The 15957-nt window shown below is 34.7% G+C and overlaps 1 protein-coding gene across 4 annotated transcripts in view; it reads left to right on the top strand.

The window, feature by feature from the left end:
- The window catches only part of NAV3 (neuron navigator 3), a 252315-nt gene that overhangs the window by 91928 nt on the left and 144430 nt on the right, over window positions 1–15957 (top strand). For all 4 annotated transcript variants that reach the window (XM_042815979.1, XM_042815980.1, XM_042815983.1 and 1 more), the window contains exons 4-5: window positions 10356–10428; window positions 14330–14504. In XM_042815979.1, the coding sequence (XP_042671913.1) occupies window positions 10356–10428; window positions 14330–14504 (248 nt within the window). The remainder of the gene's footprint in view (window positions 1–10355; window positions 10429–14329; window positions 14505–15957) is intronic.

Below are 15957 nucleotides of genomic sequence, written 5' to 3' on the forward strand. Positions count from 1 at the left end.
CAGCAAACAACTTGCATTTGACATTACTTCTCATTCACTCCAAGCTTTCAAAGCATCAGATTAGTGACAACGTAAAATATCTGGAACACCAGCTGTCAGTTTAATATTCCAGACAGTATTGACAGCAATATGTTCTAAAAGGAATCCATTTCCCATTTTTGTATTTTCTTGAAATCAATACACACCCCAGCTCGTACTCTAACCTTTATAATGACCTCATACATTCTTTTATCAGCAGGTCAGTACATATGTCTGTTGAATTCTCCAAGTATTTGGGACATTAATTTCCTTTACATTTCTGACTTTACTGTTCATGTTTCGTGTCTGGAGTGCATACTAGAAGAATTTGGTGTACGTGTTCCATCATACTTGTTAAAAAAAGGAAGTGGAAGGTATTTCAGTTTTAAATAACACCACTGTCCTTTTCTCAAAAAACAAAACAAAATAAAACAAACAAAAAAACCTAATTAAATAACTTCAGCATCATTTCCTAAAAATTTTTGCCTGGGAGGCCTTTTACATACCAGTAGTTATTATACTCTAAGGTAAAATTCTCCCCAAATGCCTCCAGTAAATCACTTTTTAATTTGCTAATATGGTCAGTGCTGTGTTTGGAACACTTTTTTGGATTGTTGTTACACAGATCACTGATAGCTATTTTCATTAAATGCTCCTTAAATTTTTTACAGCAAGTCACAAGTTTATTAGAAAACAAGCTGAATCTGTATACGTGTCAGTGGATTTTGCTTAACACTCTGAAACATACAATAATTTCCACAGAAAAATGGAATGTCCCTTGCATCTGGGTGAGGTAACTGGCCACGTGCAACAGCAAGTCAGCAGAACACACTTAATGTCTCCCAGCAGGACCACTAACACCTGTTTCACCAGGGTGGGTTTTCAAATTTACACCACCCTCTGAAACTTAACGTAGTCTTCCAGTACAGTAACAAAAATGTCTTGCCATGAACTATCACCTCAGAAACTCATGGGAAATTAACAATCAGAACAAGAAATAATGTGATTTCTAAGTTTCTCTTTTTTTTTGTTGGAGAGTTGACTATCTCTCAATTTCCTTTAGTTTCAACTTTCTCCATTTCATTTGAGTTCTGTATCATGGTAAACCAAGTATTCATGGCAAATTTCTCCCGTTTTCAGTAGTTGCAGGTCAAGGGTGTAGTGCTACATTCAGCCTGCCATGCAAGCAGCTTGCACAAAGACTAATAAATCTTGACATTGAAGATGTTTTTTAGTAGAGTCAATGTCAGTTACTCTGCGTCACGTATTTTCTGATACCATTTTCTTCATGGTTTGGAAAGAGTCTTCAAAAGCTTCAAAAGCAGTACCTCCTATTTTATCTTGGCCCGTGACATCGGAGGTGGATGTTGGTGATACGGCAATAGAGTTGGAACCTTCCCACTAATATTCTGTTAGACGTTGTTGTCATGCGACAGATGGCAGTTGAGGGGCAGCCTGACAAAATGGCATCTGACATGGAAGAGCATGTCAAGCAGTAGTGTTACACTAAATTCCTCCATATGGAAAAAATGGCACCATTTGATGTTCACTGACACTAGCTGGATGTTTATGAAGACCAAACAGTAGATGTGAGCAGCACAGTGAGGCTGTGGGTGGTGCATTTCAGCAGTGGTGATGGTGACAGTGAGGATGCTACAAACACAGCACGTGGGCTCTTGTTCATTGCTAATAACAGTGCACAGCTAATGGTGGTGACTGTTGTAAAATAACATTTTGTACAAGCTGAGAATTTGCTCTATCAAATAGTGTTGTAGTCTCTTTATCTGTTGTATTTTCCATTGTAATAAAATGGAGATGTTGCTTTCAGAGTGAGATGTGTATGTGCCAGTATTCTCTGCTCTTCTCATGTGTAGTCGTAGTGACACTAATTATTTTCTTAATAACACATGCAGTTAATTTGCAGGAAATCTTGATGTAAGCATGAAGCTTCGACAGTTTCATTCAAAAGCCATAATCTTTTAGTAGGAATGGGTGTTATTTTTCCTTCTGTTACTTAAAGGGAGATTATAAACAAGTGAGAGACCAACATTTTACAGAGTCTAATGATGATAGGGCAAGGGAAATTATTTTAAATTAAAAGAGAGGAGATTTAGATTAGATGCTAGGAAGAAATTGTTTACTCAAAGGCATTGTGGCACCGGCTGCCCAGAGAAGCTGCAGGCCCCATCCCTGAAAATGTTCAACATCAGGTTGGTTGAGGCCCTAATCTAGTGGGTGACAGCCCTGCCCTCTGTAGGGAGTTGGAACTGGATGATCCCTTCCAACCCAAGCCATTCTGTGAATATATTAACACATACATGAATAACTATGCCCATCTGTATATATGCAATAGACAAGAAAGCAGATGCCTTACATTCAGATTGTTAAACTAGTTTGACTTGTGCAATATCCAAAGAAACCAGTCTGCTTGCTACAGTATAACTGTAATACTTGTGAAGTTAGCTCATAGGAGTTTATTTCCCATTGTTCCTTTCAAAATCTTTATACCCTCCTGTTTTTTTCTAGCTATAGTAGAAGTGCATTTGCAACAAATTATTTTTCCAGCAGGACCTTCCCCTTTGAATACATAAGAGTGACCTACTGTGGATAGCATAAACCAGTACAGTATAGTGAAAATACTGCATACATTTTGTAAATACAATTTAATGACAGTTTTATATAGGTAAGAGGAATATCATCAGCTGTGGTAAATTAAGTGGAATGTATGGCGTAGAAGTTTTTTCTTTTGATGATCTAGGTTACTTATTGGTACTTTAAGAATAATTATAATAAATCTTATGATATGTCAAAGAATTATGTATTGTCTTCTTTGTGGACCAGTGAATTTTGTCCTGCAAAATGCACACAATGCGAAGTTATTAGGGAGTTTTAATATTTTAATTGTATTGTATTACCCTTTAAAAATTTCTGGTGTGCAGAGGTGTGCAGAACTTCAAGTGTGTCAAACATCTGTTTTCAAGTGAAGAGCAATAGAGAGTTCTAAATTATGAATAATGTTAAGAATCATAGAATGGTTTGGGTTGGAAGGGTCCTAAAGATTATGTGGTTCTAAACCCCTGCCATGGGCAGGAACACCTCCACTCAATCAGGCTGCCCAGGGCCCCATCTGTCGTGGCCTCGGATGCCTCCAGGGATGGGATATCCAAAGCTTCTCTGGGCAGCATGGTCTAGTGCCTCACCACTCCATTATTTCTGCAGTCATTTAAGAATTACCTCCCAATTGGGAATGGGGCACTTGAAGAATGGGTAGGCAGATCAGTAAAGGCAATGAACAGAGTAATTCATTTTGCTGTACCTGTTTTAATCTGGAATGATACTGAATGTCCTCAGAATAAACCAGCTATTTGCAGTGGGCATTTGGGCCCAACACGCAGCTTTCGATAATCATAGTAAGTGCAAATACATACAGTGAAAGCATGATGTGAAGTAGAATAGCATGTAATGTTTTCACTTATCACTTGTATGAAACGGAGGAAGTACTTGAGTTATTATAGTTCATTTTTTTGGTGAAGAAAATACTGGATCTTTGTCAATTTTGTACACAGCAAAACAGATGAATGCCCACCTGTCTGGTTTATGAAGTCTACTTTTTATAAGCAAGCTTAGAGATAGAACTGAAGATAAAAGTAAAAGATAAAAATAACTGAAGATAAAAGATAAACCTGCCTGGTTTATGAAGTCTACTTTTTATAAGCAAGCTTAGAGATAGAACTGAAGATAAAAGTATGTCAGTATAAAGCTGCAATATATATATATAAATACATATCTCTGTTGTAGGTTTCTAGCCCTATACTTTAAGGAGAGACAGAACAGGAACACAAAGTAGTAAAACCAGCTGGTTTTAAAATAATAGTAATAGTAATAATAATAATGAAGGAGTGAAGTTACAAGACAAACTGAAAATCTAGGTGTTGCCCACACCACAACTGAATTGTCAGCAAGTTGGACCATGTACAGCATATGAGTCAGCTGAGAACAGAAAGTGAAATAAACTTGTGCTTCTCAGTCCCTGAGAACAGCTTTAGGTGCAGCAGGTTGTACAAGGTTATAAATTTGACTCAGTAAAAGATCTTCTAGGAGTTCTTTATTTAATTGTTTTTCTTTTTACTTTTCATTTTTACTAAGTATCTGTGAGAATATAGGTGACCAGTTCTCATTCTGCACCACATTATGTAAGCAGTAATGACAGTCTAGGCCATGTCCACCTAAAAATATTTTTCAGTGTCCTCCAAAGCATTCCATATAACTAAGTCTTCATGGATAATTTCATACTCCCCCTGGCTCAAGTGTGGACCAAAATGCTTTTATCTATGCATGAAAATGTCTTGGTTGCTTGCTTGAACCTCTGTTCTTTATACAACCCACAACTAAGACTAGAACTAAAATTAAACTAAGACTAAGCCAGTAGCCGAAATTTGAAAGCTAGTGTGTCCTCTTCCATACTCCACACATATTATAGTCAGACAAAGTGGATCTGCTTTTCCATTTTTCAGTTTAGTCATCAGTACTGTTAATACTCAAGAGTCCAAGATGCTCTCTGTGTAGCCTGAGTTGGTTTTTTTTGTTGTTATTGGTTTTTTTTAATTTGTTTTTAACTCTGTGAGTACTTCATGGAATGAGGGCGAGCTGTGTTGTAACAATACATTTGAATCCATTGATCTCTCTGGATCTTAGAGATGAGGATCCGTAGGAATAAAAAAAGAGTGAAACACAGCTCTTAAGTCACTCTGGGGAAATTTAGATAGATATCTAAAATGAAGTGTATTTGGAATACATTAGAAATAATATCTGTCATAGTTAATCTGAAATTACTTCTTATTATTGGTATCAATATTGATAAAATCAATAACAAAAGAAAGAAAAAAAAGAAACAGCCTTACCCCACAGCAAGTACTGAACTGTTTTATGGTGAGTATGTATGTGGCTTTCTGGGGTTCTGTGACACTTTCCATGTCCATCGGTAATCAGCCGTCAGCAGCATCAGTAAAACTTCTATAGGTCAAACTCTTTACAAGGTTTTATCTGGGGCTGTGTATTGTGATTCAGAAGTTTAAAGCACATGCATTGTTAGTGTGGAATTAAGTTCTTGCTTACAGGAAGTACTGTTTTATTTTTGTGCAAAAATAATGAGAGATTTAGTAGCATGTAGGTATAAAAACACTGTTAAAATGCATCTTGTTCTCCAGGGTGACAAATCCTGCTAGAAGCAGGCAAATGGCAACTCGCATCTGTGTCTATTAGTTCTCCTAAACTGTACTGTCATAAACTTAAAAACAATTAGTCAAACCAAGATATTTTTCAGAGCTTCTTACAAATACAGGAAAACGTCCTGCTGTATTAGTCATCATTACTTGTCTTCTGAGTATTCCACAATTAAATTGATGCTGGAAGTGAAGAAAGTGTTTTCTGCCAGACAAAAGAGATGAAAGCTAATCTTGGTAACAGCAAAAATAATTATAATAAATAGACATGTTCTATATGTTGAGTCACTGGTGAGCACAATCCCACAAATGATCTCTTCCTGTAAATCTGCTGACTTCTGGGTATTAAGTGCTACTGTTCATCTACACGCAAGTCCCAAAGTCTGGTTTAGTCATTTATGTCTATCAGTAAAGCTTCAAATACCTACAAGTCAAAAGCAGATTACCTAAGACTATAGTATGTAGTGTATTACAGAAGATTTGAGACGTGTCTTCTTTATATGCCATATAATGTAATAATAGTATGCAGTTGTGCTATTGCTGCTTATTTGTATATAAATCATTTAAAAGATGATCCTTTAAAATGTGGGTGTAGAAATATCCTGGGATCCAGTAGTATTTACAGTGTAAGTATTTCAGATGAATTTTTTTCATAATGCTGTGTCTATAAACAATATTTAAAGGATTTGATTTACAAAAGTAGCTAAATACTGTATAAACATAATGTAGTAGCATTAATTTAATTAGCATCCAATAGTATTATATCTAGCTGATGATTCTCCAATATCTTGATTCCTAAATCATCATCTTCTTAGCAGTTTCTCTGCACCTATGAAGTTGAAGGTACCTTTCAGAACAGGGCAAATTATTCTTCAGCTTTGAAAAGGAAGTGATTGTACAATCAGAGGTGATAGTTCTGTTTGCCTCTGAAAAGCAATCTCATGTAGTAGCGACTGACTTTCAAAATGGTTAATTGAATAAGTAGATGGACAAATCTACATGTCAAGGAAGTGGTACTAATTTACCTATTCTGTTTTAACATTTTTAATGTGGCAAATCTGTTATTCATATCTTCCAGTCTTTTGAGTTGAGATTATAAAATAAGGGACTTGGAACAAAAAATGTTTTGGATTGATAGTGAAAAACTGTTCAGCGATAGCCTGATCTTGGCAATATTTAGATCTATCTATTTATGTGCAAGCAAATTTGCACTTTTGATTTACTTTCTATCTCTTGGTGCATTGGATTTTGAATCTGTTTAACCTGAATTCTGTACTGGGATGATCTACATCATAATTCTGATGATGCTGTTTGCACTAATGGGGAACATCATCTCTGTTGTAAATGGGTGCTGTTTGAAAGCAAAATTCATTACAAAATTGTGGGCATACATCATGAAATCTGTCTGGTGTCTATGTGAAGAGTAACAAAGCAAAATCCATAGTCCTTGATATATTAGCAGGTAGACTTCTGTATGTGCAGTGTTAGCATTATGAAGAATTTAACCCAGCTCATAATAATGCCACCACTAACTACTTAAATAAACATGGACTTCAGGGATTCATACCACTCTTGATTGAAACAGTATTGACTGGAAGCTGCTTGAAATCTCTTAGAGCTTTTGTGATTGAAAAATTACTCTCATCTGTGTGTAAGTTTGAATAAAAAGTGTTTGGTATTTCTGGGGTTTGAGTTCAAAGAATAACTGTGGTTTGCCAAAGCAAGAAGTAGGTAATTAAAGCAGCATTTATAGACGTACTGAAAGCTTTAAAATGGGACAAGATTAAGGCTAACTTCTTCTAGAAAGCTTCTTCTGGAAAGGAAAGAAAGTGAAAATAATCCAGAAATGTATTAATAGATGTTTCACTGAATCTCCTAACAGATTCTGAGAGTTGTAAGTAACTGCAGTTATTATCAGAAAACTGACTGCAAGAGTTATGTTCTGACATTTTCTGCGTGCTGTGTGACTGTGAACTTCCACGCCAGACTTGCTCTATTCACAAACCAAAAGAAGACTTCATTATAAGGCTAATACTGCAACCACAGTCAATTGTCTGAAAGTTGGCTTCTGCTATTACTTCATACAGCACCACCAAGAGGAATGATTTTGGACTCAGGGTTTCTATTAGAGTTCTCTGGGTGAACTATGAAGCAAAACAGAATTTGCTTTGTAGTTTTCAGTATATTGAGTCATCAGTGCTAGTAATGATGACTAGATTTGTCAGCAGGTTTAAGAAATGTGACTTCAAAGACACATACAGTAGATGTTGACATGTAAACTAACCAGGAGCCACTTCTATAGAATATTTTTCATCCTAAGCGTATGGTAAGGTTTTGGCTTATTATTTACTAAATATTTAGTATTGCAGATAGCTGTTGAGATGTTTTCATAGTATTAGTACTTTACATAATACTATGTACTGTGGTATATATATGTACTATGTACTGTAGTACATAGAAAATAAGGTTTTGTTTATAGTTAATAGTCTCCTGAAGTATGACAGAGAATACATGTCAATTATGAAAAATGTTAGTTATGCTAGCAGGTCTGCTAGGAAACATTGGTTTGGATATTTGGATGTGGTCACTACTGACTCTGGTCTAGTTTTTTTTTCTCATTTGATTCCCACTATTAAGTGGCAGGTAGAGCAAAATTTCCCATCTTTGAAGTAGTTTATTCTGCATTATGGTTGATCCGAAAGTTCAAAGAGACACAGTTATATAGCTTATATCCAAAGAAATCTTCACTTCTGTTAAATTCTTCAAGACAGGAAAATTTCCATTCAAATTGTTTTCTTGTGTAGTTGACCTTTTTTAAAGGTCGAGCAAAGCTATCCTCATCATGTGTATTATTTTCATGACTGATCCATGGGTGTAGTTGGAGGTCAGGGCTGAGCCAGCTCATTTTCTTGCTGTTGCTGTCAGGAGTGGTTTAATCTTCCTGTCCCTCCTCCTTGTCTGCCCTCTCCTCCCCAAACTATGCCTTACTCAGGCTTGGACGCACCCTTTCCTCCTCTGATGCCTGTGCTCATCAGTCTGCACGGGAAACTGGAGTGACTAAAATATGATTGCTTTCTTTGCTGGGTGGGTTCTGTGTGCTGAGCGAGCTCCTGGTGTGCTCAGAGAATCATTGAAGATCAGACGAGCTGGCAGCAGCAGGGCTCCACACCTGGGAGGAGAAGGAGGAGGTGAGGAAGAAGTCCATCTTCCTATTTTTGATGCAGCCTACTTTCAACTCACTTAGGTGTATCACATCATTGCCCTTTATGAAATGACCTAGTTTGTTTATCTATCGGACTATTTGTTTATTTATTTTCATGATGTGAAACTACATAAACATATAAGAGAATCACAGAGTTAGTGCCTGAGGAACTGCATTTACATTGCTTGACCAGAACTGGAATAATCCCATTGATTTTTATGACAGTTGTTCCACTATTCCAGCTGTACAAATAAGTGAATGCTGCCAAGCTGATTGAAGAAAGTTTTATGGTGAATCCCAACATTAAAGTAACTTTAATTACAATTAGCAGCAGAGTTGTATTTACTTTTTTTAATTGATCTAGGAGAGAGATTGCTTATTATTTCCTATAAATGGTAGTATATCATTAGAAATAAGTTAACTAAGTGTAGGAAAATACTTTTTTAAAGATATGGTTACTAATGTTTTGGAGTTTGTTGTGCTTAACAAGCAATATCTAAGAGCTTTGCAGATGCTTATGTTTATAAGTAGTATCTGTGGGTCAAGAAAGTCTGTGTAATCTCATAATATATATTTCAAGGGTCACTGTTAAAAATAATGTTTCTATTCCTTTTATCTAATAGTATTCACTGAGGATAAATGTAGAAGTGCTATCATAGAAAGACAGCCATAATAAAAGGCCTTTCTCTCAGGTTAGGAAAAATACTGTCAACAATCAAATACTTTTTAGTCAAGGAGTGAATTTAAGCCTCATGCTATGAGGGCTGAAAACTGATGATAATGGGACATTGTAAAACATGTGAACCTTAAAACAAAATAGCATGCACTTGATCTACTGCAGGTTTATGGGTGTGGTGCTTGGTGCTTGTTTCTTTTAATGTTTCCCAATGACAATAGGTATTTAAATTATATTGTTAAACATTTTATTTCTGCGATCCCAATTACTTAAAATAAAAAAATCCTTCAACCTAAAAAATATAGTTTTAAATCACGTCCGTGTAAGGCACTTGACATAGGACACCGCTCCACGTAGCATAATTTTGAGTAGATAAGAATATATTGAGCCATACAAAGTTGTTAGTTGAGAGGTGTTACCCTTATATTTGCTTCATACATCCTGAAAGCGTCTGGGAAATCAGTCAGGGATGGTCATTCAAATGAACCTTTTGGAACGTTCTGCTCCCTAATCTGTGAAATGTACGAAGCTGAAAAGCATTAATACTGTGACTAGTCATTGTAGAGACAGAAGTTTGATCCTTTTATCGGTCTACATTTGGGCTAAGTTTTCTTCTTCTCTTTCCTTAAACTGTGTGGCAACTGTAAAATTCATCTAAACAATCAACTGAAATCAGCAACATGTCTTTTAATAAGCAAGCACTTTTTAGAGATATATAATCTTTAAATAAGTTAAAATTATTTAGAATTATATTTAAAAAGAAAAGGAAAAAAAACATTGCTCTGACATAATCTTCACAAAATTCTACATCATCTCAGGGAAATACCTTTGCTAAAACATTTGTTGGATGCTTTTGATTTCATTTTTCAGCAAACTCACCCACTTCTCTAAACATATGTTCAGTGTCTAACTCTCTCTGGATGCTTTCATTGCTGTTTGTTTGCAGTGTATCAAATCCAGTTTTATGTTAAGTAGATGGGTTGCTGATTTGCCAGCATGCCATTCTGGATCGGGCATTTATGAATTGTTTTTAAGCAGCAAAGTGGACAATGAAAGCTTTATATCAGGTCCCTAATTAGGAGTAATCATTCTTGTTAAACTTTGGTAAAGAGCTGTAGAATGCAGTGAATGTAAAGTATTCATTCCTAGGACATTTCTTTTTTTTTTTTTTCCCCTACACTTTAGTACATTTTGTCAAATAGTCTTACGCTGCTTGTTATTTATGTTCATATTGCAGATTGAGAATGTTGATGTCTGCCTCAGCTTTCTGGCAGCCAGAGGTGTAAATGTCCAAGGTCTTTCTGCAGAAGGTAAGAGAAATTGATCATCAGAACAAATAACTGGATTTTTTTTTATGCTAATTTTTTTAATAGAAATTATTTGTACCTTTGTACCAAACTGTAGCTGTTTTGAACAGCACTCAAATACTGATTACTGATAAGGAGTGAGAGAAAACTTTAATTTTCTATTGAAATTGAACTAAGGAATTTAGTATATTTACAAAACTTAAGGCAACCTTTATTAACACTTTCATGTTATCTCCAAAATGTCAGATAAGTACAGTTTTCCTCAAGTACACATTTTGTCTTCTTCATATATGGGTTTCAAAACAAACATAGATATATAAGAATCTTGCTCAGATAAATAAACCCGGGGAAGACTGTTTAAGAGCCTTTATACTCAGTATTAGTATTGTCTGGATGCATCTGAAATGTATTGCATAACAGTGATGTGCTGTGTTATGTGAAAGAACAGTCTTGCTGCTTATATTATAGCTCTTTTTACTGTTTTAATCAAGTTAGTGCCTGATGCAGTTATGAGTAATCAATATATCAAGTCAAGTGCCAATTGTCTTAACGTGTAATATTTGCTAAATTAATGCAGAATTAACTCAAACGGTTATTTTATTTTGTAGCGTAATAAAATGTATGCAAACATTTGTCTTGTAAGGGATTAAACAGTTCTGCAGGGTTCTGTGCACCATAGAAGTCCCTTTGAATTCTGTGGCAGCTGAAGCCAATAGGTATTATCAAGTCACAATGCTATGTATTTATTTTGCATGTAGCAAGACTAAGGGAAAGGAGGCATTCTTTTTTTTAACAGATGCCAATTTCCATTTATTTTTACAAGATAATGTGAAGAAAAATTTTGAATGCTAGCTAGTGCTTGATTTTAAAATTAACATTGTTATCCTCTACCATCCCCACCTTTCCTAGTACCTCTGGTGGAAGCATAGCACAGCCATAATATGTTCTGTCTTTTCTCTATAATAATTTAATTATGGAAAACTCCTTAACTGATAAAAAGGAACCTTTGTATATAATGAAGATACGCTGATGTGTTAGAATACTGAATATTTACATGTTGCCAATCATCCCAAAGTCACAGAATCACAGAATCACAGAATGGCTAGGATTGGAAGGGACTTCAAGGATCACAAATCTTCAACCTCCCTGCCACATGCAGGGCCACCAACCTCCACTTTTAATACTAGACCAGGCTGACCAGAAAGTCATTTAGAACTCATTTTTTCAGGGAAGCTTATTTTTACTTGCATACAAAATAAGAATCAAATGTATGAATAGCATGAATTTATTTCACAACAATACTCTTCATTGTTTCATAGCACGGCACAAAACAACATTCTTTTTCTCTGTACTTCATTAAATCAAAATCAGAGTGCATTCTGTAATACATGCCTTTATGCAAACCTTTGTTTTGCTTTGGAAAATCACTTGTAGAAAGATGTAGGATTCAACCAATTGGCATTAAGTACAAATACTACTAAAAGTAATAATCTAATGCAGTTTTAAATGCAAAGACTATTTTTAAAAACTTGTATTGAGACAGAATTTTAACACTGCATTCCTTGAATTCTGAAGTAATGTTCAAACTAATTTTGCTGTTTGTCGGTCAACGTTGACTCTGGAGTACATCTTCTAATATCTTTGATGTTTCTGTATTTGTTTGCAGTAACATGCCTCCCTTAAATGTACCATTTTTAACATGCATTATTTTGAACATTGCAATTTCCTTGAGAAGAAGGAATTGAGAAAAACTGCTATGTTGTTTTTATCATTAAGTTATCAGGTTATCTTCATAGTGTATTTTTTCATCGCATTTATGTTTAAAATCCATGAATTTCACAAACTGATATGGCTGCTTCTTCTAATAGGCTTTAGTAAATGTCTTACTACTGTTGAGACATGTATTAATGCATTTTGCAGACAGTTTCCCAAACAGAAAACTACGACCTTAACAAAGATTAAAGATTTGAAACCGATTTCCCACCTCATTTAGATGCTTGAGCAGGGAATTCTTGAACAAAAGTTGTTTTTTAAAACTTGAGAGCAAAATCTGTACTGGAGAATCCAAGTGATAAATAATAAACCAGTTTCAATGAAGAAAAGCAGTTCCTCTCCTTTTCCCTGCATTTAGTATTATATTTAGTACCTTTGATAATTTTCTGGGAGTTTATGCTTTAAAAGAAATCTTCCAACTGTACCTGGTCTAAAAGCAGGGAATAAGTACAACATTGTTCACATTCTCCTTTACAAGTAGTTAAACATATGGTTTAACACACACACACAAAAAGGTGAAATTATAAGATAAAAATATATGGATGTGATTTAATGAACAAGGGATTATTTTCCTGAGAACTACATGATGCAATATGACAAGAATAAATAATATCTGGGATAGAACTGGAGAAGCTTGAACAATGGGATTTACATGTTTTGGTTTGTCTTTTTTTTTTTCTTTTTCTTCTTTTTTTTTTTTTTAAGATAATGTTAAATAAAAGCTTTCTTGATCTTCCTTGACAGCAGTATAACTACAGAAGTCATTATTCCTAAACAGCTTGCTAATACTGAGAAAGTTCTGCATGTTGCTGATATCTCATGAGGAATCAGTGATCCTACTGCATCTTCATAGGGAACAAGAGCAAGTATAGATACATAGAACAAATTTCCATTTTGCAAAGTACATTAGGGTGTTCAGAATTGTTTGCTCTTGCTGAACAGAGTGAGAGTATAAGTGCTGTAGTGTTTGATGGCCTGTTCACGTATGCACCAGCATTTCACCTGTGGAAAAGAAATTAATATGATTTAAAGAACATTAATATTATAGTGTTTGTTTATAAGCTGTATTAAGCATTTATAAGGAAAGGCTGTGTAGTACATAAAACTCAGTCTTTGTATTTGCAGGAAAGACAGAAAGATTCAAATGTTACATGTTAGGTTACAAGGCTATCGGCCTAATGAAAACCTTACACAAGAAGCCCAGTGCCAAAGAAAATTAATAATGAAGTTATGAACAGACCTAAGTGCTGCAGATAATTTCATTAAGGCCCCCTGAGGCTTCTTTTTTGACATGGAGATCCTTTATGAGCAAAGAATAACATTAGCCTTTTAAAACCTTCATCTCAGGCTGTGCAAAGGCAAAGAGAAAGGAATGGGAGACTTCAGGATTCTACCCAGAGACAAAATTTCATATGGAAAGCTATTTTAGCCACAAGTGAAAGCTGTATTTTTGAAGTTTTTGTTAATCAGTACAAGCAGCATGGAATAGGAAACTAGAGAATGATGTTACTGGAAAGTTCAAAGATATAATCACAAATCTTATGGTCACCTGTTTTCATTGGTATTTTCCATTAATCTGCTTCTCTTTTGTTCTTTCCTAATTCTTGTGAATGCATATGCACTCATCCACTAGATTGCAGACATCTCCTCTTTCCACTTTTTTTAGAAGTCATTGTTTACTGGTGCTGGACAAAGATTTGCCCAAGAAGCCATAAGAGAAATGTAAAGCCACTACTTAGAAGGGATGTTTACCTAAAGCCAGAAGAACAGAGATTTTTACTAGCTGTTCCCAAGAATCCTTGTATTGAGTTGAGGCTGTGTACTGTATTTATTTTCAAATATATATATTGCTTAATGTTAGCTTTACTCTTCTTTATGACCATGCACATGTGTTTCATCACGAGGACATTAAAGAGATGTGTTTCTTGCAACAACAGCACATAAATAAGCAAAGACAAACAATAAAGTATCAATGGCACCTGGCATGTCTCTCATAGCAGAGAGAAATGCAGAAGAGTATAAATATGTATAGGTTAGTTTACATGGATGTTAGAGAGTAAAACTTCTTCAAAACTGAAAGTCTAAAACCACTGTGTTTTCACTTCTTTTTCTTTTTTTCTTTTTAATATAGAAATAAGGAATGGAAATTTGAAAGCCATTTTAGGCCTGTTTTTCAGTTTGTCTCGATACAAACAGCAGCAACATCATCAGCAACAGTACTACCAGTCTTTGGTGGAGCTACAACAGCAAGTACCTTCATCTCCAGCAGAAATCAGCCAGTCCAAAACACAAGATATGCAGTCGAGGTAGGTTAAAAAATTAATTTCCTTATAAGTAAAAGCAATTTATTTTGTGTGTTCAAAAAGGAGAAGTTTTTGTGGAAAAATAGATCCCTTACAAGAGACTTGTATTTTATTTATTTATTTATTTATTTATTGTTTATTTATTATTATTTTGTATCTATGTAGGAACACAATATTTATTTTGTGTTTGGTATTAAGCTTGTATTTCTTATAATAAAGGTAGAGTGATAATCTCCCCAGTTAAATTAAATTTAGTTCAAATTCTAGTTAATTTTAAGGCATTTTTTTACACCTTGATTCAACAGTACTTTACACAGTAAGAGATTGTTAGTACACACTCATGTTTTCCTCTTATGCCCAGTTGCACATCTAAATGAGTTATCTCAAATGCTTAGCAAAATGCACAGGGAAAAGGCACAACTGATAGTTCAATTTGTTCTTAACTCTTTTTGTTCCCATGCATTCTGTTTTTGAGTACCTAATTCTCTTTGAATGGCTTTTGAAATGGTAAAAGAAAAGGGAAAAAAAAATGATCTTAATCCATTTTCTTCTTTTCAGGGGTCAAATTAAGATTTAGTTAGGAAGGCAAAAAATTCAGTGGCATCTTAAATAGTTGAATTATGTTCCTCTCAGATTGAAGCTATACAGATATTTGGAGAAGGTGGTTTCCTACTGGCCATGACAAAAGAATCAGCTTTAAACAAGTATCTATTTAAATCAAAAGTATTAGCAAGTTATGCTGTACTGAGGAAGGAAAAAAAGCTATTCACAAATAAGACTGTAAGTGAATTGTTAATGAAAAGCTTTAATGTTGGTCTGATGGCTTTAATATTTGTTTCAGTAATTTTCACATTTGAAAGATTTTGTGTGCTTCATGAACAATCGTCTAGAATATGATAAATCAATGATTAAAATATGAGAGTGCAGTAGTTAAATTTTGGTTCCTGAGTCCGATTTGCACCTAAGATACTCCTTCATGTTTATAAAACTTATTCTTCAGTTGAAAAAAACCTTTTGCATCCCAAAATAATAGAAAACTTTGCCTTGAGACTGAGAATGTTGCAAAAATAAATCTAGGAGAACATTGCCAGTGGCAATTTTAGTTCTCATTTGATGCAAAAATTAGGAACCACTTGCACTGCCTTAGACGTTATAATGTGGAATGCATTTTTTTCCCGCTTCTAAAAATTAATGTCTTTGAATGCTTTCTTTTTCTGTGAAGTTTTTTATTAGCATATAATCTAAGGAATTATGGCATCATTCTGGAAGACGGTGAACATTTTCACAAGTTGATTTTTTTTTGCTGTCTGTAAGGTGTTTAATAACTGCATAGGAGGAAATAATATCTTGTTATTCAAAAAGTTCTTATTTTTCTATTATAACAAAGATATTTAGAATAGAGGCGTAGAAGTATTCACTGCTTTGATCAATAGAGTTAAGGACTTAGTTAGCTGTA

Source organism: Centrocercus urophasianus, unplaced genomic scaffold (assembly GCF_019232065.1).
Source record: "Centrocercus urophasianus isolate 14NV4802_14NV808 unplaced genomic scaffold, USGS_Curo_1.0 seq_15, whole genome shotgun sequence".
NCBI classification, from domain to species: domain Eukaryota; kingdom Metazoa; phylum Chordata; class Aves; order Galliformes; family Phasianidae; genus Centrocercus; species Centrocercus urophasianus.